The sequence below is a fragment of the Pituophis catenifer genome, unplaced genomic scaffold (assembly GCF_029215685.1).
Source record: "Pituophis catenifer annectens isolate HBS135680 unplaced genomic scaffold, rPitCat1.0.hap2 SCAF_1, whole genome shotgun sequence".
Taxonomy (NCBI): domain Eukaryota; kingdom Metazoa; phylum Chordata; class Lepidosauria; order Squamata; family Colubridae; genus Pituophis; species Pituophis catenifer.
Window position 1 is genome coordinate 52424385 of NW_027256881.1, and position 22860 is coordinate 52447244.

Consider the following 22860-nt stretch of genomic DNA (forward strand, 5'->3'; position numbering starts at 1 on the left):
CAGGAGACATCTGTCTGTGAGTAGACCGGGCCCTTTGCTGGGCTAAAAGGTACTGTTTTTCAAAGGCCTTACGTTTGCGTTCCTCTGCTTTGTCAGCTGCAGAAGAACGGGTGGCAGGGCGAGGACTGGCGGATCTAGCCCTGACATCACGATGCCTGGTAGTTTTGGCCGGAGCTTTTGACCTCTTTCTGGCCTCAGGTGGGCTGTAAGCCTGATCCACTTCTGATGAAATGTCAGAATCAGCCATATCGAGGATGCAGCCAGGAATGGTGAGTGAAATTTTAAACTTGATTAATTAAGCTGATGAATTAATTTGATGAATGAATTTGATAATTTTGATTAAAGGAATTAATTGAATTGATTTTCTCTCTTTTTTTTTTTTTTTTTTTTTTTTTTTTAAAACAGGAACAAACAACAGGAGACAGCCAGGTAATATAATTGGCCAAGTAGGTGTCAAAACACCCAATGCCGCTTCGCAGATCAGAAAAAAAGGGAGGGCTGCTTCAGATTATACAGAAAACGTTGCCCTAGATGAGGAAACGGGCAGCACCTCAACAGCAATTTGACGTGCCTTTTAAATTAGCCGCCTAAACAACCACAGTCATTGAAGATGAGGCTAAATAATTAGAGAAGGGCTGACAGGATCGTCGCTGAAGCCGTTGACTCTGGACCGCTTAATGGCGGGAATCAGCAGACGATTCAAAAATGGCGCGCGGCCCGAATGCAGCCGCCGAGCGCCGTTGAAACAATTGCTGAGGGAAGCTGTCAATCAAGGCAAAAGGGCGCGCGGCTCGGATTAACCGCCGAGCGCCGTTAAATTGAGGCCGATGACAGTAACCGAAGGCGAGGAGAACGATCGCCTGAGCTAGCCTCCCAGCCCGTAGATTTGACCAAAAAGGGGCGAAGCAATGCTGTAGGGGTTTGCGGCAGCGATGTAGGGACCCCCTGCCGCCACTTTAAATTGTTGGAGCGGTGTGGAAGGCGGAGGAGGGAATTCCGGCAATCCGGATCCCAACGCAGCGCCGGCGGCGATTTTAAATCACTCGGAGTTGCCTGGATGGTAGTGCTCCGAGGAATAAAGCAGGTCTAGCAAACGGAGGGGAGCCCCCCTGGAAGGAGACCCAGGTCTAACTCACCCTCCGCCGCAATACAGAGACCAGACAGTCAGATAAACAGTAGATGATAGACAGTGAATCCACACCGCTCAGACTCAAAGGAATAATTGGAAAATCCAAATAATAGGAGAAAAATCCTCAGTTAATTGCTAGAGCCAAGGAAAAAACCCAGTCTCTTGCTTGACTGAGTGAATGAACTGGGGCTTAGCCAAGCAGGGGAGGAGTGGCCAAGGACGTTTCTTAAAGAAACATTCACCCAGTCAAGCAAACAGACTGAAGGACTTCCCATTATTTGGATTCTCCAATCAGCGCGCTGGAGAAGCACATCTTCCAATTTCTCCGTGCCCTTGCTTTGGAATGAGTATCATCCCCTTAGAACTGGGAAGTTGAACCTATGACATGTGTCAAAGGTGACATGTCACACCATTTTGGGTAACACACACAGTATTCACCAACTCACGCTCCATACTCACACAATTTTTCAAAGCTACTGAGGCTGCAAAAGAATGCTCTTGCACAGCCTCCAGAAATTGCGCAGCCTCCAAAAATTCAGCGAGAACAAGGAATGCTTTTGCATTGTTTTTGGAGGCTGCAGAGATTGCAAAAGAGCATTCTCCAAAGCCATTTCAAAAATGAAGGCCTTGTGAGACCTGGAGCTGCCTGTGGCTGATGGGTCATAGGGACCTGTCAAGAGAAAGAGAACATTGCTTGAGAGTAAGAGGTGTGCTGCAGAACCAGCAGATCCTGGGGATCATACACAATTAGACTATATATATATATATTTATTAAAAATGAATATGTAAGGAATTCTTTCTCTTTTGTTTAGGTTGTGTGTGTGTGTGACATGTCAGCAGAGTCAAGTTAAGCATTTTCCAAAGTTTTAACACTCTGAACCCAAAAGGTTCACCATCATTACTTCAGAACATACTTTTAATGGAAGGAATGAATAACAGGTAGAACCAGCAAATTCCATTTTTAGAGGCAAAAAGTGATGTCCCTAGCTTTTAATAAAAGTATGCTCTATGTATCACAAACTTGTTAATAAACAACCTACTTATATATGAACAGCTTCATATATAAGAATACCTGTGGGACCATTCCAACTCTCTGATTTCTTTTTGGTGATCTTGTATTCATTTGTCTTTCATCTTCTTCACAAAAGGAACGAGTTCGTTTTGAATTTCTGAAAGGCTGCAACCAAAGAAATACAACTAAACAAAAACTTGATTTGCAGATTGTAATGTCTCCCAGTACCAGTTCTTGCACTACAGCAATTGTAATTTTTTTAGGAAAAAAAAATCTTTATCTATATTGAAATCTAGAACATACTTCTCTAACTTGATGTAAAGCAAGAGAGACATAACTTGAGATCAAAGGAGAAAAAACGACAGGATGTGTGAATTCAGTGATGATCATTCAGAGATCTAATTATAAATACATGTTACCAGTTTTCTAATGATGGTCTCTGATATTCACACAGATAAATCAGTAAAAAGCTTTTTAGGACTTGCAGGAGGCTATTGAAGAGACAATAGCTTTTCCAAAGGTATCTCTTTGGGAATCAAGCTTCAATATATAGTGCTGGTAAGAAGGAGAATTAAGCTCATCTCTCTATCTGACATAACACCAATAGAAGAATTATCCAGAAGAAAATGTTCTAGCATCAAGGAGCATTATTAGTCTTGAGACAGATACCTACGAGTCTATTTTGTTGGATGCATAATTGATACCAATGTCTAATGAGAAGCCCTGGACTCATGCTATTTCCATTTGAGAATAGTAATTTCTCTCATAGACCATGGATAGCAATAGAAGGGAATTAATTAGGGTAGCTGCAGTTCTATCTATGCAATATAAACCACTTGAATCCCACTCATAATATCATTTAGACTTAGTGCTGAATAATATGTTCTCATCAAATGGAAGGCTTTTAATCTCAAATGGCAATGTGATGGCAACATAGTGTGATGGAAAATGTTGCAACACAATAAGCCATATTTAATTCAGGTTAGGCAAAACAAATTGCTACTATGTGAAAAATCTAAATAATTTGCCACTTCTTTGTAGATGAAATAGGAATGGAAAAAGGGATGCTGTTGCTTAATCCAACATTAATGCCTAATTTTGTTACAATGGAAGCATCACATTCAAACTTCCATGATCAGCGCTGAATTCTACCCATGGACAAGGATGGAAAATTCTTCTTCCAACACAGTCCCCCCACAGAATTTTATCTTGTGTATGAAAATTAGATTGACTTCAGAACTTTGAGGTCCTGTATATCTGATGGATTAACTTCTACCTCAAAACAAAATCAGTTTGCTGTAATGGTTAAAGTACCAGTTTAGAAATTGGGAGACTATGAGGCCTAGTCCCACTTTAGGCACAAAGTCAGTGGGGTGACCTTGGGTTAATCACTTGCTCTCGGAAGCAGGCAATGCCAAACCACTTTTGAAATCTTGCCAAAAAAAATGAAGAGACTTGTCCAGCAATTGCCAGGAGTCAACACTGAAGACACAAAAACAAAACAAAAAAGGCAAAGAAACGATTGTTCATGACACCTGAACAGGTAGACTTGGAGAGAGTTATATTAACTTCAGAATCTGTCACCCTTATGGCTTGCTTCCTGATGGGGTTTCACAAATTAGAAGAATGACTACAACAAACCTTGTTGGTAAATGTCTCCTGGTACTTAGAAGCAACATACTTTTTAAAAAAGCGTGCACAGGATTTTTCTTTTTGTTTTCATAAAAAATGTTAAATTTCCAGTTTTATAAATCAAGCAAAAATAATTTGTACCCTTCATATGTTACAATGGAAAGCAAAAGAAAAGAAATATATTTTTTAACTACCTTAATTAGCTTTGTAGACTAGACCAGACAAGAATACAGTGTTTTGGAAAAATGATATTAAATCAACCTATAAAGATAAAAGTTGCTCCTTACCATTTCTACAGTAGCTCCTGCATTTTTGCCTTTCCAAATGGGTGTTTTCTGCAAAGAACTGAATTTTTCATTCCATGTATTGGATAAACTTCCCTCTGTAATGAAAAAGTTGTATATTTTAAATATAATTCCTTTTACAAATTATACATATTCTTAATATCAAAATGTCAATTATATTCTTATTCTGGGAATTTACATTAAATTAATTTCAAGTTATATGATTTCATTTCAATCCAAGGAGTATATTTTCAGAAGCAATTTTTCAGTTTTCTTTGCTCTTAAACCCAATCAATTATATTTTTATGTTTATACCTCATTTTTATTTTCAGATTAAATTACATCCTCCCTCCCCCATAAAGGGAAGGGGGAATAGTATTTGCTGCACAATGATTCATCAGGAACAAACTTGCTAATATTCCCTGACAAAATTGGGCAGTGGCATTTGCAGGGTGTGTGCATTTGTGTGGAAAGTAAACAAGATTGTAATTGTAGCAATAGAAACCCCATGTCTTTTGTATGTGTATCAATGTTACATACATGCACAAAAGGATGAGATTTTGATTGTCGCATTGCAATCATCATTTTGACTATTTGAACCCCCACCCCATCAGAAACTGCTGCAACTGGGCATCAGCTTTGTATAAATATCGATTTTAATTCACAAAGTTAGAACTTATGAGCAAGAAATGCTGTGTGTGGCATAGTGTATTGATGTGAATTATCTTGATTTGATTTTTTTGCACCTCAAAAGCCTGGCATTTTAATGGGTATGTAGACTTTCTATATCCACTGTATATTGAAAAAGAAAGTATATTAAACTGCAAAGAAAGTACTGTGGTTATAGATAGCAAGAAATGATTAAGGTTGAAAGATACAAAAAAAGTGCAAAGTGATTTTGATGGAAATAAAAAAGTTGTTTTGGAACTGCATGAAGAGAGCAAATAAGAAGTCTCTAGCACTCCATAAAATGATGAAATGGTGTAGGATGAAACTGAAATGAGGAATGCTGCTGTGAGTATTTTAAACATTTGTATGGGAATAATAGTGACATATTGAAGAGTGGAATTTAAACAAATGCTATAAATGTTAGCGCTGAAGAAAAAACTACAAAGAAGTAATGGTGAACGGGTGTAGGAGTGTTGAATATAGTTAAAGCTAGGTGTTGATGACGTACTAGAGAAATAAATTTAGATGCTTAAGAAGTGACTGTGAATTGTTTAATGTGTATGTGAAAACTGCATCTGTGCCTGACAATTGAGAGAATGCAGTTACTGTTTCCTATAGAAAGAGAAAGGTAGTAAGCATGAATAATAATTCTGTACAGGTAGTCCTTAACTTAAGACCACAATTGAGCCCAAAATTTCTGTTGTTAAGTGAAACATTTGTTAAGTGAATCATGTCCCATTTTATGACCTTTCTTGCCACAGTTGTTAAGTGAATCTGGTTTCCCCATTGACTTTGCTTGTCAGAAGGTTTGCAAAAGGCTATCATATGACCCTGGAACACTGCAACTGTCATAAATACGAGCCAGTTACCAAGAGGCTGAATTTTGATAATGTGACTATGGGGATGCTGCAACTCTCATAAGGGTGAAAAATGGTCATAAGTCACTTTTTCAATGCCATTGTAGTTTTGAACGGTCACTAAACAAACTGTTGTAAGTCGAGGACTTACTGTACGTACTTACATACTTACATACTTTCTTACTTATGTACTTACTTATGTACTTACTTACGTACTGTAGATGGACTATTTAAATTAAATGTATCTGGGAAGTTTCAGCAGAATTCTGATTGAAAGTGAATGTTAGATGATAATGAACAAAATCTGGGAAGTGCACGGTTGCTTTGTTTGGCAGGAGATGTACAGACTTGATTTGTTCTTCCTCAGATCATTAAACACATATACAATACTTATGTACTTGTTGATTCATAGAAAGTGTATGATAAAATAACTTTGCTTGAATTTGTGTGTGAATATGGACTTGAATGTTAATTACTGAATACACTAAGAATATTATATGATAGAAGTAGCGTGCATGTGAGAACTGAATGCTTAATAAATGGCTCAACATTGGATGGAGTAAGGAGGGGATGTCTCATGTTCACTCATGCTTAATGTAATTATGAATGTATATGGAATATTTGTGTTGAAATTAGAAATGTATTTATCTGGAATGTGAATGCGCATGTAGTTTTATATCCAGACAATGCTGTATTGTTGGTCAAGAACCCAAATGATTGTAGCGCAAATAGCAATAGAACTTAGATTTAAATACCACTTCATAGTGCTTTACAGAACTCTGTAGCAGTATTAGATTGTATGATGCAACAAATCAATTATAGTCATATAATTTTTATAATTTATCAAAAGCCATGGTAGAGAGAAAGAGTATATTTCACATAAATGTTTTACATAAATGTTGAAAACAATATAAGATTATGTATTTTGCTTTTGTGAAACACAGATGGAAAATTTTTACAATATACAAAAGTTGGTAGAATGGTTGTGAATAGTATATAGTCTGTTGCAAAGAATAAATATTTGTTGAAAGAACTGAAAACAGCTATGTATTTTAGCTATGTCTTTTATTATATAGGAATTTGGTATGCCAGAAGAAATATAAAAGTTGAATGCAATGAGAATGAAATACTTAAGATACTAAATAGTATTAAGAATGAATAGTGGATTGAATACAAAAGTGAGTAATCAGCACACTGAGATGGTTTAATCAAACAGAATAAAAGGAATGACTCATACAATATACTAAATATGACTTAATGGGTCATAGGAAAAAAGAAGACCCAGAAAATCAGCTGGAGGATTTTCTTTTCTTACCTCATGCCTTGTGTTTCTTTGGCTTACTTTTTTAGGACTTGGCATAATATTGCTTACCCCCAAAAGGAACAAAGTAGTGTGTGTGTGAAAATGTTTTCTCTTTCCAATCTAACAGGAAATTCTGAGCATTTTAGGGGAAAAATATAGTTTTCATTTGAAAATGATGAATACGGTACTTTTTAAAGTAGGGCTTAAAATGTTACATTTGATCTTTAATGCAGAGTATTAAAAATATTGAATTAAAATTTCAAACTTCTTAGATACAATATTCAAACAAAAACTAATATTGATATGTTATTTAAATGGACCCCAAATTTCCCATTTCATGCCTATGAAAGTAAAATTGAAACTTCTCAATTTACTTATTTTCCTGATGTTCACATTCCCATTTCTATAAAGGAAAACTATCTAGAAATGTATTGTAGAATAAATACATATTTCATATTTTTATTTCTTGCATAATTAAAATTTTCATTCTGGAAAATTTTGTGAATTAACTTAATCTTTGTTTCTTTCACTCATTAATTCATTTGCCTTGCCTTATTGCTTATTGGCTGTTTTCACAGAACTACTGGGTATGTGTCTGCTTGATCGCTGGATATTTAACAGAAAGTAATATATACAAAAATAAAATAGAATAAAGATGAATACAGCAACAATCCAAGTACATTATACACATGCTTATATACACACACATGCACACACTCAATTTTTCCACAAATGCCATTCCCTGTAGATGCATTCCAGCTAATCTGATGTCATCTGAAGTTAAACCTTTTGAGTTGAGCTTGATTCCAAAATCAATTGACTCCATATTTATATATAGTCACTTTATGCATGTTTACCCTACAGCTTGGGTTCTCTCTCTCTCTCATCCAATTACTAATTGGGCCCAATCTTGCTTTGTACAAAGTTAACCAAGTGCTGCTACAAATGAGTAGGTAATATACAACAAGTTCATACAACTTAAATCATGACTTTCTTTGGGCTCACTATAATGCACAAACCCAGGCACTTCACTTGCAAATTATGGTTTTATGATTGATGTTATGTGAACAAAGCTACAGTGTCTTGTTCAACAAACTATAATTAAAAATTCTGCAGCTTGTGCAATGTATAAATTCATTTCAACATAATACTCCTTAAACAAGAATTTTTGTAAGATTTAACCTTTATGAATACTATATATGAAGAAATAATCTGGTTGTCCTACCTTTCAAACTAACCAAGGCTTTTGCTGATGAACCTGAAACAAATAACAAAACTCAATAAAGTCATATTATTTCTAACAATAACATTATTAGCCTTGCTGCATTTACATCTGACAGACTTAAGAGCTCAGTCTTTAAACCCATAAGTTGATAACAGGTTCAAAGACATTATATTATTCCAGATGGATCCAATCAAAGCCTTTCAACTAGGCTAGCACTGAAGTTCGCATTGCTAATTTACCCATTTATTCGAACTTAAACATCTTCTGCTTAGTCAGCATGGCACAGCAAGATTAAGGATGAAATGGTAAATTTGCTGTTCCACTTTTCAATACTCCATTATTAATATTTTGACTTCATATTTTTGTGTTAAAAGAAAGCATTTAAGCCATATCTACTTTATAGATGTAAACGGATTTCAAAACTTTTACAAACTCATACAAGGAAATATAACTGTGGAAATCTACAGTTTTGCATAAGGAGAGATTTTTTTTTTTAAAAAAACATTTTTATGTTGCAAAAAAAGCATGTATTAGAGATTAAAGCTATAATATTCAAAACAAAATTAAAATGTAAAACAAAATACCAGAAGCATAGTAGTATAAAGTAATGTATATTAAATTCGAGTTTGATGCTATAGGGCAGACCTGTGTAACTGGCGGCCCGCAGGCCAAATACGTCATGCGCAGGCCACACCCATTCCGTCTCCGCAAAGGCAAAAAATTTTGTGATACGTCGAGTGACATGATCGAGTTTGACACCTGTGCTAGACGGCTTTGTGATTGCTCATTTCAGCACCTACTGCTTATTTCTCAATTTATAATAAACTGGTTACATTCAAATGGTCAACCATAAATTTTACTTTCTTCCAAATCAGGATCAAAGTCATACATTCATAAAAAATATTTATTGCAATTTCATACAAGATATAACACAAGATGCCCACAAAGGAAACTTTCAGTGGTGATTAACAATGTATATTGAAATAGTGAATCCTACAGATGGCTTATATTTTACATTAAGGAACTGAAATACTTCAAGATGAAATATAATATGCAAATATTGGGTTAATATATTTATGCATCAGATCAGGTTTTTCTTTAAGAAGGGGAAACCATGAACATGCTTTTAAATTTTATTTTAATATGTCTATATTTATTTTTCAATAATTCTCCTTTGATGATGGATTATATCTTCACCAACAGCGTTTTAGCTGAAAAAGGCATTCACTATGCAGCTGAATAAATTGTAAAGAAAAATATTAGCTTGAATCAAGCCACTGTCCTATCTAGTCCAGTATTCTGTCAGATGCATTCCAGAAGATTACAAACATGGACAGTTATAATGCTAAACCTAAAATTATTCCTTCATGTGGCTAACCTTAACAGAATGTTCTATAGAGAAAATTAAAAAACTATTATATTCATATTGCCAAATGAATTTGATATCACCAATGTATTATATGTTATTTCTATTTTATAATCACCAATTCATACATTGTTGTATTAAGCTAATAAGATGTTTCTCTATGTCATAAAGCAATGCAGGTTTTCTCAACTAGATTGGCTAATCATAAGGTTTATTTACTCAGCAATACAAAATTGATAAACATGTCTATATAGTCTATAATGTACTATGCTTTGCAGTCCTATTCTGGCATCCAACGTACCTCAATTTGACTTTCTTCTAAATATATTCATGATTTTAGCTTAATTTGGGGAATTTAGGTAGTAGACTGTTAGAGAACTATCTAATTTTATAAAAATGAACTTTAATTATATGTATGTTAATTTAAACTGTCTTCTCAGTATACGGGCATGTATTTATGCAGGTGATGGCTAAAAAAGGCTTTGTAGAATCAGAAATTCCTCAATATTAATCTAAATCCCTGTCCTTTGAGAATCAAGTGTTTACTGCCAGATGTAGAACTTAAGTAGACTCTAACATCTAGTTGTGACCTCTTGTATAAGAAATATATAATCACATGAATCCCAGCCTACAAATTAAACCTTTGAACTAGAAAACCCAAGTAGTTTTGACATCCAGCATTTGAGAGAATTAAATCAAACACATCAGAAATAGGCTTTTCTAACCAGATGTTAGATTCTAGCTGTCAGCATCCAGATGATCTAACAATATTGTCTGGAGCTTATGAAAGCTAAACTCCAGCAATATTTACCAAAACCTAAGGTTGTGCACCTTAGGTGGTATACTTGGAATGGCATGAGATTACAATAATTTAGAGGTGAATAAAATTAAACCTTATTTGGAATATAATTTATTTTCCACATAAAAGAGCTTTTCTAGTAGATCATACAACAACATGTGATAAACATGCACTCAGCATTTGGCTTAGGCAGTAAAAGCAAAGGCAAATGACATGGAAAGCATAAATAATTTACTATTTTTTTGTCCATGTTGATTCTTCATCATGGCACACATTTATGGGTGGATTAGTTAATTGAAAGATACACAGAAATAAAAAAAGCAATGGTTTAATTTGCAATTTTGTATATTCTTAACACATTTTCTGAATATATAATTTACACATTCTTTCAGTTACATATAGGATAACAGAAAAATTACCTAGCATTTGACATTTTCTTACACTATATTTTGAATGTCAAACATTTCTGACTATCAATTTAACATTCAGAATTATTGACAATACCATATATTACTAATTTGTCATAAATATAATAAAGAGTATTAAGTTCTGCAGTGTGTTTATATGCCTTGTCTCTTGTCCAGCTATCATATATACCACACAAGGAGATAGTCTGAAATCCATAAGCAAAAGTTCACTCCCCAGAGTGAAATTTTCTTCTCTCTTCATTATTACATAACCTATAAATTCAATCTAGATAGTTCCAGATTCAAAGAATCTTTGAAACCTGGAATTCTTCACATTAGATTGAAGAATGAAATCTATGATTTGATTTCTTCCATATTATAAAATAAAAATGCTTGTAATATTACATTATTATTTTAAAGCAATATGCAGTTTATCCATTAAGATTATATCTTGTGTTGTCTTTTATGTCATTTCATGTCTTTCATCAATGGCCTTATTTCAATATTCACTGTGCAACATCAATACATGTTCCACACACCTTTATCAAATTCAATATTGCAAAATATAGGCAGGAATATTTGATATTATCTTTTACCGTTAAAAGTAATGGTTTCTTTTATTTATATATCTACATCATACATATTTACAAACAAGCCAAACAAACATCTTTACCAATTGCTTCTATAGTACCTCTCAAACGTTTATAAAAAGGTATCCTACAATGAACAATTTTCTTTCCACTTCATTGGTGGCTCAAATAGTACTGTATATCTATCCTGCTATATGAGGTACAGATCAGTATATATTGAAGTGATTTGCAGGGAATCAGAATTTCTTCTGCAATATTAGTAATGATGAATTCAATCTTCTCAAATTACAGTGCTGAATATAAAAAGCATGAAGTGATCTGGATTTATATTCATGTAAGGAAGAAGTATGCCATACATTCAAGTCCCAATTTTCATTTAATTCCAAGGAAATGACTTCCAGCAAGGTCTGACTGTTGACTCTCAGGATTCTATATGAAACAAAATTAGTTCTTCAGATCTGATATTTGTTCGTTGCTGCTCTATCCCCAATTGTTCAGTCAGTACTTTCAGAGAGGTGTGCCTTCCATTCTCAGTTTAAAAACATTTGATTTTGCTTCCAGTAATTTTGCCAAGCTGCTAATTTCACCATATAGATGGGGCCGCTCCCGATAACAGTAGTATAATTTCCCAGATGTAATACACAAATTGTTTAAATATATAGGATGTAGACAACAGGACTACCAAAACGGGACTACCGGAGACTTGCTTTTCTATTTACAGACCATTAAAAGGTTTACCACCTCTATAAACATTATCGTTTGGGCATATATAAGATTGGCATATACAAGAGAAGAGTTAGAAGTAAAACCACACTTAATACACTTTAAAAAGAGTTTCCCAGGAACCAGTGCACTTCTCACGAGTAAAAAGTCAAACAGACAAATCCCTCCAAGCATACAGGAGGTTAACGTCATGACAACTACTAGAAGGATGCTCACAGCAAAACAAATATCACCTTTACTTTATTTACGGCGTGAAGCCGTAACTCGCCCTCCCTGCCTACCCCGGAGAGGCGTAATGCCACTCGCTGCCCTACACACAACGCTTCTCTGCCCGATTTGAAAAAGCGTGCGTTCTTCCCTGCCAAGGACGGACTCAATCCCGGTTCCGGCCTGCTCCGAGTCTCGGGGTTCAGGGTGCGGTTCAGTCCCACCAGGAGAAGGGCAGTTAATATAATAGCGGCTTCCGGCCCTGCTCGGTTGGCCTCTCCCCCACCCCCCTTCCAAAAGTCGAGGGAGAGGCCGGAGGGGAGGCCATCAGGGAACAGAGCTGGGCCAGGCACCGAGAGAGGAGATTGTGACGCCGGCCCCGCGCAGCTCCGGCTCCTACTACAACAGCAGCAGCAGGAGCAACAAAAGAAGTAGCAAGCGCCGGCGGAGGAGCGAGACCGAGACTGTGACTCAGGAAAGAGGGAGCAGACGAAGGGTCCGGTAACTAGAGCCACTATTTCGGGAGTGGGTGAGCAGGAAGGGCCGGCGACGGGCAGAGTGAGGGGCAGAGATCGCTACTCACTCTCGTCAGGCAGCTGATCCAACTCCGCCATCTTGAAGGAGCCGCGCCGCTTTTTCAAAGGCTGCCTGTCGCGGTGCATTGTGGGGGAGGAGACGGAGTCCTCTAGTTTTTGCCTGACTGGAGGGAGGAGGCGGGACGTGCGCGAGTCGCTCGCTTTACCCGGGCTCTACGAAGGCTCGGGCGGGAACTCGGCTGTCTCGTGCTTCTCTCTTCGGGCTCGGCGGAAAAAAAAGAAAAGAAAGAAAAGTTGTTGCAGTTTTCGTGACAGCTTTACTGTTATCTTTCCACAAGGCAAGAGGAGGCGTGTTTGGGGAAAATGGACGGCTGCATGCAGCGGCCGCATCTGGTCGATGGCTTCATCTGTGGGTGGCTCCATCACTGGAGCTTGGACACTATAATTTGTCCGGAATGGTATAAACCAGGACTCTAGAAAAAGGGCAGAAAAGAGCAACCAGGATGATTAGGGGACCGGAGACTAAAACATATGAAGAAGGGTTACAGGAATTGGGCATGGCTAGGCTAGTGAAGGGAAGGACCAGGGGAGACATGATAGCCACCTTCCAATATTTGAGGGGCTGCCACAGAGAGGAAGGGGTCAAGCTATTTTCCAAAGCACCTGAAGGCCAGACAAGGAATAATGGATGGAAACTGAACAAGGAGAGATTCAACCTGGAAATAAGGAGAAATTTTCTGACAGTGAGAACAATCAACCAATGGAACAGCTTTCCTTCAGAAGTTGTGGGAGCTTCATCACTTGAGACTTTCAAGAAGAGATTGGACTGCCATTTGTCAGAAATGGTGTAGGGTCTCCTGTTTGGGTGGGGGGTGGGGTTGGACTAGATGACCTACAAGGTCCCTTCCAATTCTGTATTCTGGACAGCAGATTGTACAGGTAGTCCTCAATTTATAATAGTTCGTTTAGTGACTGTTCAATGTTACAACTAAAAAATGACTTAGACCGGTTTTCACGTTTCTGACAGTTGCAGCATCGCCATGGTGATGCAATCAAAATTCAGGTGCTTGGCAACTGACTCATATTTATGACAGTTGCAGTGTCCTGGCGTCATGTGGTCACCTTTGGCAACCTTCTGATAAGCAGAATCAGTGGGGAAGCCAGATTCATTTTACAACTATGTTACTAACTTAACAACTGCAATGAATCACTTAACAACTGTGGCAAGAAAGGTCGTAAAATGGGGCAAAACTCACTTAACAAATGACTCACTTAGTAACAGAAATTTTGGGCTCAATTGTTGTAAATTGAGAGCTACCTGTATTTACAAATACTGTTTGTTCTGCTTGCACAAAGTGTTCTCAGTGGGGTATTGCTCTTGGGCAAATACAAAGCAATACCATGGCATCAACTTAGTAATAATTTCTTAATATTTAATGTTGTACTCAAGTGAACTGAGTGGTAACAATGGTATCTTATTACAACTTTTTTTTTCAAAGATATAAATATATAATTGGCCCAATTTGACAAAGAATTGGCCTACAATACCTTTAAACAGTAACTCCTGTATATAGACCACCAGAGAATTTGGCTTAATGTTTATTTCGGCCCTCAACATTGCTACCGAAAATATGGCACAGACCTAACTAGCAATAAAAATGGGGTATCTGGATTTTGCATGATTTTTATAAGTGATTTTTAGATGAGATCTGGCCATCAGATTAAAAATCACTACAGATTGAAATATAAAAATCACAGATTTTACCATTTCAATTACTGCCATATGCAACAACAGATGTAGGGTATTGTCTCACATGAATTCATATATTACACATACCTCTCTGGGTTAGATGATGTAACCTGGCACTGGCTACTGCACAAATTCTATTGACGAATACCATCTGGGAAAGATCTGGGATATGTGTGAGCTTGTTGATCCCAAGGAAGTAGTTGGGGTTCTAGGATATGTAAGCTCCACAACCTGTTGATTAGATTCCTACTCCATTTGGCTAGTGAAAGCTGACAGCATGAGAGGAAGCTGGATGTAGATGGTGGTTAATAAGACCTTGTGAGAAGAAGTAATGCCACCTGCAAGACTGCGTTGATTATTTTTGTTGACCCGGGAGTAAGCTATAGTAGTGGGAGTGTAATGCTCCTGAGCCTGCTTGAATTCTCGACAACCTTCACCACTACTGACTATAATATCCTTCTGTTCCAGTTCCAGTTCGTGAAGGGTAGAGGTCAAGCTCTCAGGCTCCGTAATGTAGGGTGCCTTGGGGGTCTCTCCTCTGCTGTACAACATCTACATGAAGCTACTGGGGGAAATCATCCCTTGGAAGGAGTTGCATTCCTGCATATAAATCATTTCTGCAATATGGGGTTTTTCCTGGATTCATGGCTCCCTCAGTAGCAGGTAAAGATGTGGTCAAAAGGACCTGCACACCTTCAATTTATGTGCCAGTCACAGCTATTCCTGAACTAGGAATTATTGAAATCACTTTATCCTTGTCACCTCAAGCTTGGCCTGATGCTACTTGTTGTATAAGAGGCTGCCGTCCATGCTGTCCTCTATAAATGAAAATGTCTTTAGTTATCTTTCCTATACTTTAAAAACCATACATTGATTCAAAATCATTTAAAACTTGTTTTATGGGATAAGATGTATAGATATTTATTAATTTTTCCAAGGTATAATATGGGTGTAATGAATACTGATAATTCAGAGCTACTGACAGCAATGCAGATTCTCATTATCGAAGCTAGATTAACTATGGATTTTGCATGAAGTTGCCTGAGATTACCATTTGGCAAATGCAGCATGAAGCCGATTATCTCTCCAAAGGGAGTGCTTATTTTTTATGTTGTAGCATGTGTTACCTTCTGACCACAGACAACCCTTTTTTCCCTGTGTAAAGCTATAAAAAGCAGATTTATCCTCCCACACATATCTGCAAGGACTGTTGACAAGAATCTGTACTTTAAAGTAAAAGAAATTCTCAAATAGGAAGAGAAAATGGGGAGAAATGTGCTTCTTTGAGCTTTTAGAGAAAAGCCAAGATATAAATTTAATAATTAATAATTCCTATGGTCTTTTCTGTCAGCATTATCAGAAGTAATTTGCCATCATCTGGAACTTAAAAGATCCCCTTGTCTAGCAAACTGCAACATTCAAGTACTAATTAGTGTCAAACCTTCTAGCTATGCCAGCTGCTGAGGTATAACTGCATAGGTATATATCCACAAACAATTTGAAATAAAGAAGCAAATATAAGCTACGCACAAATCAATAAAATGTAACCACCCAGCCATGTCAGAATAGCACTGTGATCTTCAAGAATTCCAGAGGACCTCCCCCCTCCAAAGGAATTTGCAAGTTACATCCCAATTACCCTTTTAAAGTATATGTATGATAATGCATGAGCAATCTAAGATCATGGAATTTTTGCCTTATAACATTTATAGATAGCTGAGCGTTGATCACTATATACTTCTCTTCCTATTAGGTCCTCTTGTCTGTTAGTCATGTGAAGTGACAAAATTAAAATACATGTGCTACCAGAATAAATCATGTGTAAGAAGAAAAATACTTTCTTATATGGTTTATACAGATCATAGATACAAGTTTGTTCTTAGAGCAGAAATCTATTACAATACATAACTGCTTTGTGCTTTGAAGCCTATGTTACATAAAGATATTGATTTTTTATTTCTATCTTAAAGCATAGAAGTCTCTGGAAATTCAAGTCAGTTAAAACTTTCACATGTTTACAACTAGTTTACCAGCTAGTAGTGCTCTGTGTGCCAAAAGCAGCACTTTTCTTGCCGGAATACTCAAGTTCATTTCTATTCAAATTGTTACAAGATACCAGCTGCAGTTGAGCCATAAAAGTGGAAAACAGCAAGGTTGAACGCAAGGCGTTACTGTCTTCTAATGAATTAAAATGATGTCTGTGCATTATGTGGCTGCATGGGAAAAAGTGATTTGGCAAAGAAGTATCAGCTTCTTCAGTGATATCATTTGTCTGCCATTCACTCTTGACTAGCCATTATTGCAGTTAAGAAGTATACTTCCTTGGAGAGTTGGTGACTAAATATCAAGCTTGGGATGCAAAGCCGTAGTAATCCAGCTCTGTTATAAAACTTACCCCAAGATAAAATTGTGCCCAAAGATTGGAAGGAACCAAAACATCTATATCTATGGCTGATTGTTACACATGCCTACATGTACAATTGTTTTACAAGCCTACAACTTGGGGCCGTGTTATTTGACAGACCGCCTCTCCCAATTATATCTATTCAGAGCAGTAAGGCAGGGTATTTTGTAGGTCCAACTATCAAGCAAGTACATTTGGTGGAACTTAGGAAAAGGGCCTTCTCTATGGTGGCTCTCGCTTTGGAAGATGATTCCCCCAGAGATAAGATTGACCCACACATTGCTCTTCTGCAAGATCTTGAAGAGTGCGCTTGGGGACCCCATTTGGAATGAATCATGTGGCTTGATTGATTCTGTTGTTGCCACCCTGGGGTGGTGTGGTTAAATTGTGAATTTTTAATGTACATTACACAGAGTTGGGCAGCTATATTAATTTGTTTAATAAATAAAAGGGCCCAATTATTATTCTAGAGTCTGTTCAATATTGCAGCTGCATGATCTGTAAGAAACATGCAACCCACCAATGCCAGAAATGCCCTTGAGTGTTAGTGTGCAAAGCAGTGCAGATTTTGGGCAGTCCTTTAAAAGTGCTGTCTGGCAACTTGCCATCACCTCTGTCATTCATTCGTGCATCACACTGGTGCATAAACTGTTAGTGTGTCTATTGCTGTTGTACCATTTGTATTTCCCTTCTTGTTAACATTTTTGATCCAACTACACTGTTCCTCTCACCTAGTTTCTGGAGTACAGTATTTGTTAAGTTACTTCCCAGATTTTCCAGATCAGCTGTTTCTTTGTCCCATATTTCTTTCTGCTTGATGATGGTAGAATAGGCGTCCTACTCCTCCCATGATGCAGTATGTTTTTAAAGAAAGAAATATTGCAATATAGAAGCCGATTGCTATGGTAAATTGTGGATGTAGAAATGAAAGTTATTTTTTCTTTTCAACAAGTCTGCTAAAGGTAGCGGGAAAGAAAGGAGGTGCACATATGTAAGAATGAAAGGCATCTGCGAGTACATGAGGGGGATATGCATATTAGGGCTTTGCATCCTTAAAAAATAAAGCTTCAAAACATTATGCAAAGAACCGCACCTATCATTCATAAAACAGCTCTTCTAGTTTAGGCTTCTATACAAGCTTGAAAGCATGGCAGAGTCAAGTTAAAGTTAATCTAGTGTTGGCGATACATCTTTTTTCAGGCTTACATAAAATACTGTAATAAGCCATATTATTTTAATGAATGGTAGACAGGTGCTATGCTTGTGCTAGGTCTGTGGCATGTAGCATGTTTTTTGAAGCATGTAGATTTCACATATGCCTGAGTACATTCACTTCCCAGTATGCATCACAAGAGCAGAGTGGATAACAACCCCAAAAAGATTATTCCTTCTACACACGATCCTCTAACACAGTTGTTGACTAAGCAACAGGTTATGATAGGATCCACAAACATTACACTTGACTTACCTTAAAACCTTATACAGAAATACTGTATTTTGCATACAAGCAAACATTAGTATGAAAGTAGCTTTTATTTTTACTTCAAAATAAACACATTAACATTTATTCAGAATACAAATTAAGGAAGATTTGAAAAACAAGAAAAATGTGTAAACAATTCTAAATTTATCTTCCCTGTCTTTTTACTAAAAGTTTAATTCAAGGGTTATTGACTTCTCATCCCTTTTTGGGGAGTGGGGTTTGTTGTTAGTTAAAGATGTACAGTATGTCCAAACTAGAATAAGCCAAAAGGGAGAAGGAGAAAAAAAAAAAAAGGGGGGGGAGCACAAATACAAAATTGCTCATAGCATTTTTCATCTAATTTTGCGTATTTATCAAAAAAAATAAAATAAAGGAGGGGTGCAAAAACATTTGTATTATTAATTCCAAGAAGCTGATCTTCACCAGAGAGTTGTCTTATAGTTGAACTTTAATTTCAGCAGATACTTCAGTTTCACCTGAGCAGTATCATAGACAATGTATCTGAAGAAAGTAATGAATGAAGGAAAAAACAAAGACATTTTTGATGTGTTCTTTTGCATTGCCAAATAAAATAGGAAGACATAAAAACTATCCTCCAAGCCCTCTCTGATTTCTAAAATGACTCAAGATGGGCGAGAATTCTAGGATTTTAGCCCAATACTTCTAAAAGGCAGCATACTGGCAGATCAGTGGCATGACAGCCTTAGTAAGGCACTTGTTAAAGTTCCTGATACTGTATTTTAAACTGAAGTATGGTCTCTGGATTACCACGAGACATAATTCAATACAGCATGCTGCAGAAGTCAACCTGAGAGTACCAAGGTATGAGAACAGCAAAAATTCCTCTCTTCTCCAGTACTCCAACTGAAAAAAGCCCTCTCCTGTCCTCCAGTTACCACTTGAGAAGCATGGAGTATACCAAAATCCTACGCAACTTAACTGAAGGCAACTATTAAGAGAGAACAGTAATAATTTCCTTTGACTGCATGATTTATGGCATCACTATTTTATCATGTTTCGATAGTTTTCATTGCTTTTAGATATAAGATACTTATATCTTAAGATACTTAGAATTTTAGGAATAAGGGGCATGCAAATATATGGATAACTAAATAAAAAGTACAGGTTTTAAAACTCCAGGAAAGCCTATAGTACTTTCTCAGCTTCTTCTAATTGTCAAGGAGATTTATCCCAGAACTGCAGAGGTAACTTACTGTACATACTGATGCTAAAAAGTCCAAATTCATTAAGGTTAACAGTATGCACCTGGCTAGAAGCAATCACTTTCAGGTATCTCCAATGGCTATTTATATTCTGTTCCAATAGTGATCAAAGGATACTCATTATACATAAGACAAGTATTGCTAATTCCAGATGGAATTCCTTTTCCCAAAGGGACATCTGCACCATCAAGAGAAGCAATGGCTGTGGGATCTGGGGCTGTTTTGCCCAAACCTAAACAGGAAACAAACAAATGACTGTAATTAAATCTAATGCATTCACATGTATATTGAAAACCTGGAACTCATCTGACCTGAATTATAAGATCAATTAATAGAGCATGCAAAATAATTATGGGGCTAGAATAGTTCCCCTAATGTTTGGTTTTTTTAGTTTAGAAAAAGGTGACAAATAGAGTATCATACATTTATATAAAATTATTCATAATAGGGAAATATGAGATGATTTTCCCTCTCCTATATCCAACATTAGAACTTAGGGGCCATCAAGTAAAGATAAAATGGGGAGTTTAAGGACTGATAAAATATCTCATAGCTAAACTATGGAACTTGTTGACATCAAATACTGATGGTGACAAATGTAGGCAGTTTTAAAGAAGGCTTAGGCAAATATTGTACAGAGAGGATTAAGGCTCACAGGTAACTATCTCGATGGTATCATACTATCTTTAGTATCAAAACTAGTGATTTAAAAAGTACACTGTAGGAAACAGTAGTGCTATCAATCTTACCTCCTGCTTATGAACTGCACAGATGTACTGCACAACCACTTTACAGTATGTTGGACTGCATATATAAGTAAGGCTCTTAAAATATATTTAAATGCCTGGGAAAAAGCTCTATAGTTTTGCTCACAATTTTGAAATCTAATTGATTCAGCCAATATACCCAAGCCTTTGTTACTACTTTGTTCTGTTTGCACTTCTTAAATAAATAAATCGTGTATGAATTGCAAAGATTTCCATCTGTCCCTTTTCCCAGCTTGATGACTTGCAAATGAGTTGGGACTGAAAGCTCCCGTCTTCTTCAATCTGACACAGCAGAAGGACATCAGGTTGGGCAAAGATGCCTTTTACATTTGGAGAGGAACTATTCAGTTATAATGCAAGCTGATGGGTTGTAGATCAGTTTTTAAGATTATAATCACTTAGCACAAGCTACATAGGATAGATTAGGGAAAATAAATATTTTTTAAATGAACAGTGCAATTCTACCTATGGTTTTTTAAAAAGTGTTTCTGCTTCTATTATTTATTAGAATCTAGCCTGATCTTGGATCAACTTGTTTTTCTTTTCTGCCTAAAATATGTAGCATCCATGCTATATAAGCTCTGATATAGTAATACTATTTTTTCAATTTCTGTCATCTCATCAGTTTGGTTTCAGCTGAAATTATTAACTGGATGCCTTTTGACGGATGATGGTGGTATCTTTGCATTAATCTGATTTATAGAATTACTGTAGTAAAGCATTTTCTCTGTGTCCTCATAAAAAAAAATCTGGGTCAAGTCAGGCAGTCTTGGATACAAAATAAAAATCACCATCATCTGTTCTTGAAGTTAGCAACCCCATTTCCAGCAGGCACTTACCTTTGACACTGTGTTTGCCTTTTGGCAGCTTGGTTATATGGGAAGCATTTTTCAATTCAAACCTATCAAACAGAGAGGATGACCATTTAGGAAACAATATTTCACAAATTTAAAGAAATTGCCTCCTCCTTTATGAATATTTCGTTTTCGGTAAAACTAAAGGGCTTGTTGCTTAAGAATAAGATATTTCAATACAAATTCCTATAGCTTCTCATCTGCTGTGAGACACAGAAAGAAAATTTTTGTTTAGAATACATACATTTCCAAATCTAAATTGATACTCTACATGCTATCACTGTAAGAAGATATTACTCACATGTTTCCAAGAGCAACTTCTCCCAGCAAGAGTAGGCCAACAGGATCCATTTGAGAGGTGTGACAATAGTTGGCACTTTTGGACACCATATCTGCGAAGTAGATACCTTTGCCAAACATATAGCCAGTCTAAAAAAAGTAAAAAATTATGCTAAACTTCCCAAAAGTCATCTGACTTGGAAGTCCAATGGGGATTGCAACTCCCTGTCTAGAGAAAATTTTAGGTCTAAATATATACCTATTATATAAAATGACAAAAAGAAACATTTTTTCCTAATCTCTGGATGTGTTTTTTTTACCCTTGTGAAGAAATGGTAGTTTGATAAATTTTCACATTGGAGGGCAAGATATTTTTCCCCTTTCAGATTAGAATAGACAGCAATTCTGTATTTTATTTTCCATAATTTTCGGACTATAAGATGCACCGGAGTATAAGACACACCAAGATTTCAAAGAGGAAAAGTAGAAAAAAAAAAATAGTTTTTTGCCTCTGCGTGTCTGGTTTTTGCCCTCCCCCGCCCCCAGGAGAGCTCTGCAGGCCTCCCAAACCTTCTGTGCGTCCCGTTTTTGCGAAAAATGGGCTGTGCAGAGGGTTTGGGAGGCCTGCAGAGTGCTAAAATGTGACACAATATCCCGTTTTCGCGAAAACGGGATACGCAGAGGGTTTGGGAGGCCTGAAGAGTGCTCCTGGGGGTTGGGGAGGGCAAAAACACAACATGTTTTTGCCCTCCTCAGAGAACTCTGCAGGCCTCCCAAACCCTCTGCGCACCTCATTTTTTGCAAAAAACAGGCCTGTTTTTTGCAAAAATGGGACGCACGGGGTGGGGTTTCGGGAGGCCAAAAATGGCTGTATTCGGTGTATAAGACACACCAACATTTCCACCCTCTTTTAGGCGGGAAAAAAGTGTGTCTTATACTCCGAAAAGTAAGGTATTTATTTTCACCTTCAGCTCTGGACCTGCATCTTAATACTCTAGTTTAAATAAACTGTATTTCTACTATGCATGATTACACTGAACAAAATAATTTGTCAGAAGTCATTGTCTAATTGGTCAGAGGTGGAGAGATGACCTTTACACTGTCTGCAATTCTACAAAAATGCAACGATTAATCTAGAAGTATGGAACAACATCTAGAATTGTGATAGTGTAATTTCCCTCTATGTCCTCTCCATTGAGAGCACAGAATAAAGTAAAGCTAACTGAAATGGAAATTCCATCCCCAAAACTGCAAGATTATTAGGACAGAATGTATTGTAAATTCCTCTAAGAATCATATGTCTCAGATTGCTGAATTTTAACTCCCAGCATCTCTCATACCATTGCCAACTGAAGCCTGCT

At 36.8% G+C, this 22860-nt stretch overlaps 2 protein-coding genes across 3 annotated transcripts in view; both read right to left on the minus strand.

Moving 5' to 3' along the window:
* Positions 1–12865, minus strand: part of LIN9 (lin-9 DREAM MuvB core complex component) — a 39105-nt gene extending 26240 nt beyond the window's left edge. For both annotated transcript variants that reach the window (XM_070949549.1, XM_070949557.1), the window contains exons 1-4: positions 12787–12865; positions 8112–8144; positions 4061–4155; positions 2202–2306 (exon numbers count right to left, since the gene is read on the minus strand). In XM_070949549.1, the coding sequence (XP_070805650.1) occupies positions 2202–2306; positions 4061–4155; positions 8112–8144; positions 12787–12865 (312 nt within the window). The remainder of the gene's footprint in view (positions 1–2201; positions 2307–4060; positions 4156–8111; positions 8145–12786) is intronic.
* A 5585-nt stretch (positions 12866–18450) lies between these two features.
* PARP1 (poly(ADP-ribose) polymerase 1) overlaps positions 18451–22860 on the minus strand; it is a 35393-nt gene continuing 30983 nt past the window's right edge. Inside the window, exons 20-23 of the mRNA XM_070949569.1 lie at positions 21522–21649; positions 21206–21267; positions 19717–19831; positions 18451–18877 (exon numbers count right to left, since the gene is read on the minus strand). Of these exons, the coding sequence (XP_070805670.1) occupies positions 18796–18877; positions 19717–19831; positions 21206–21267; positions 21522–21649 (387 nt within the window). The 3' untranslated portion in view covers positions 18451–18795. The remainder of the gene's footprint in view (positions 18878–19716; positions 19832–21205; positions 21268–21521; positions 21650–22860) is intronic.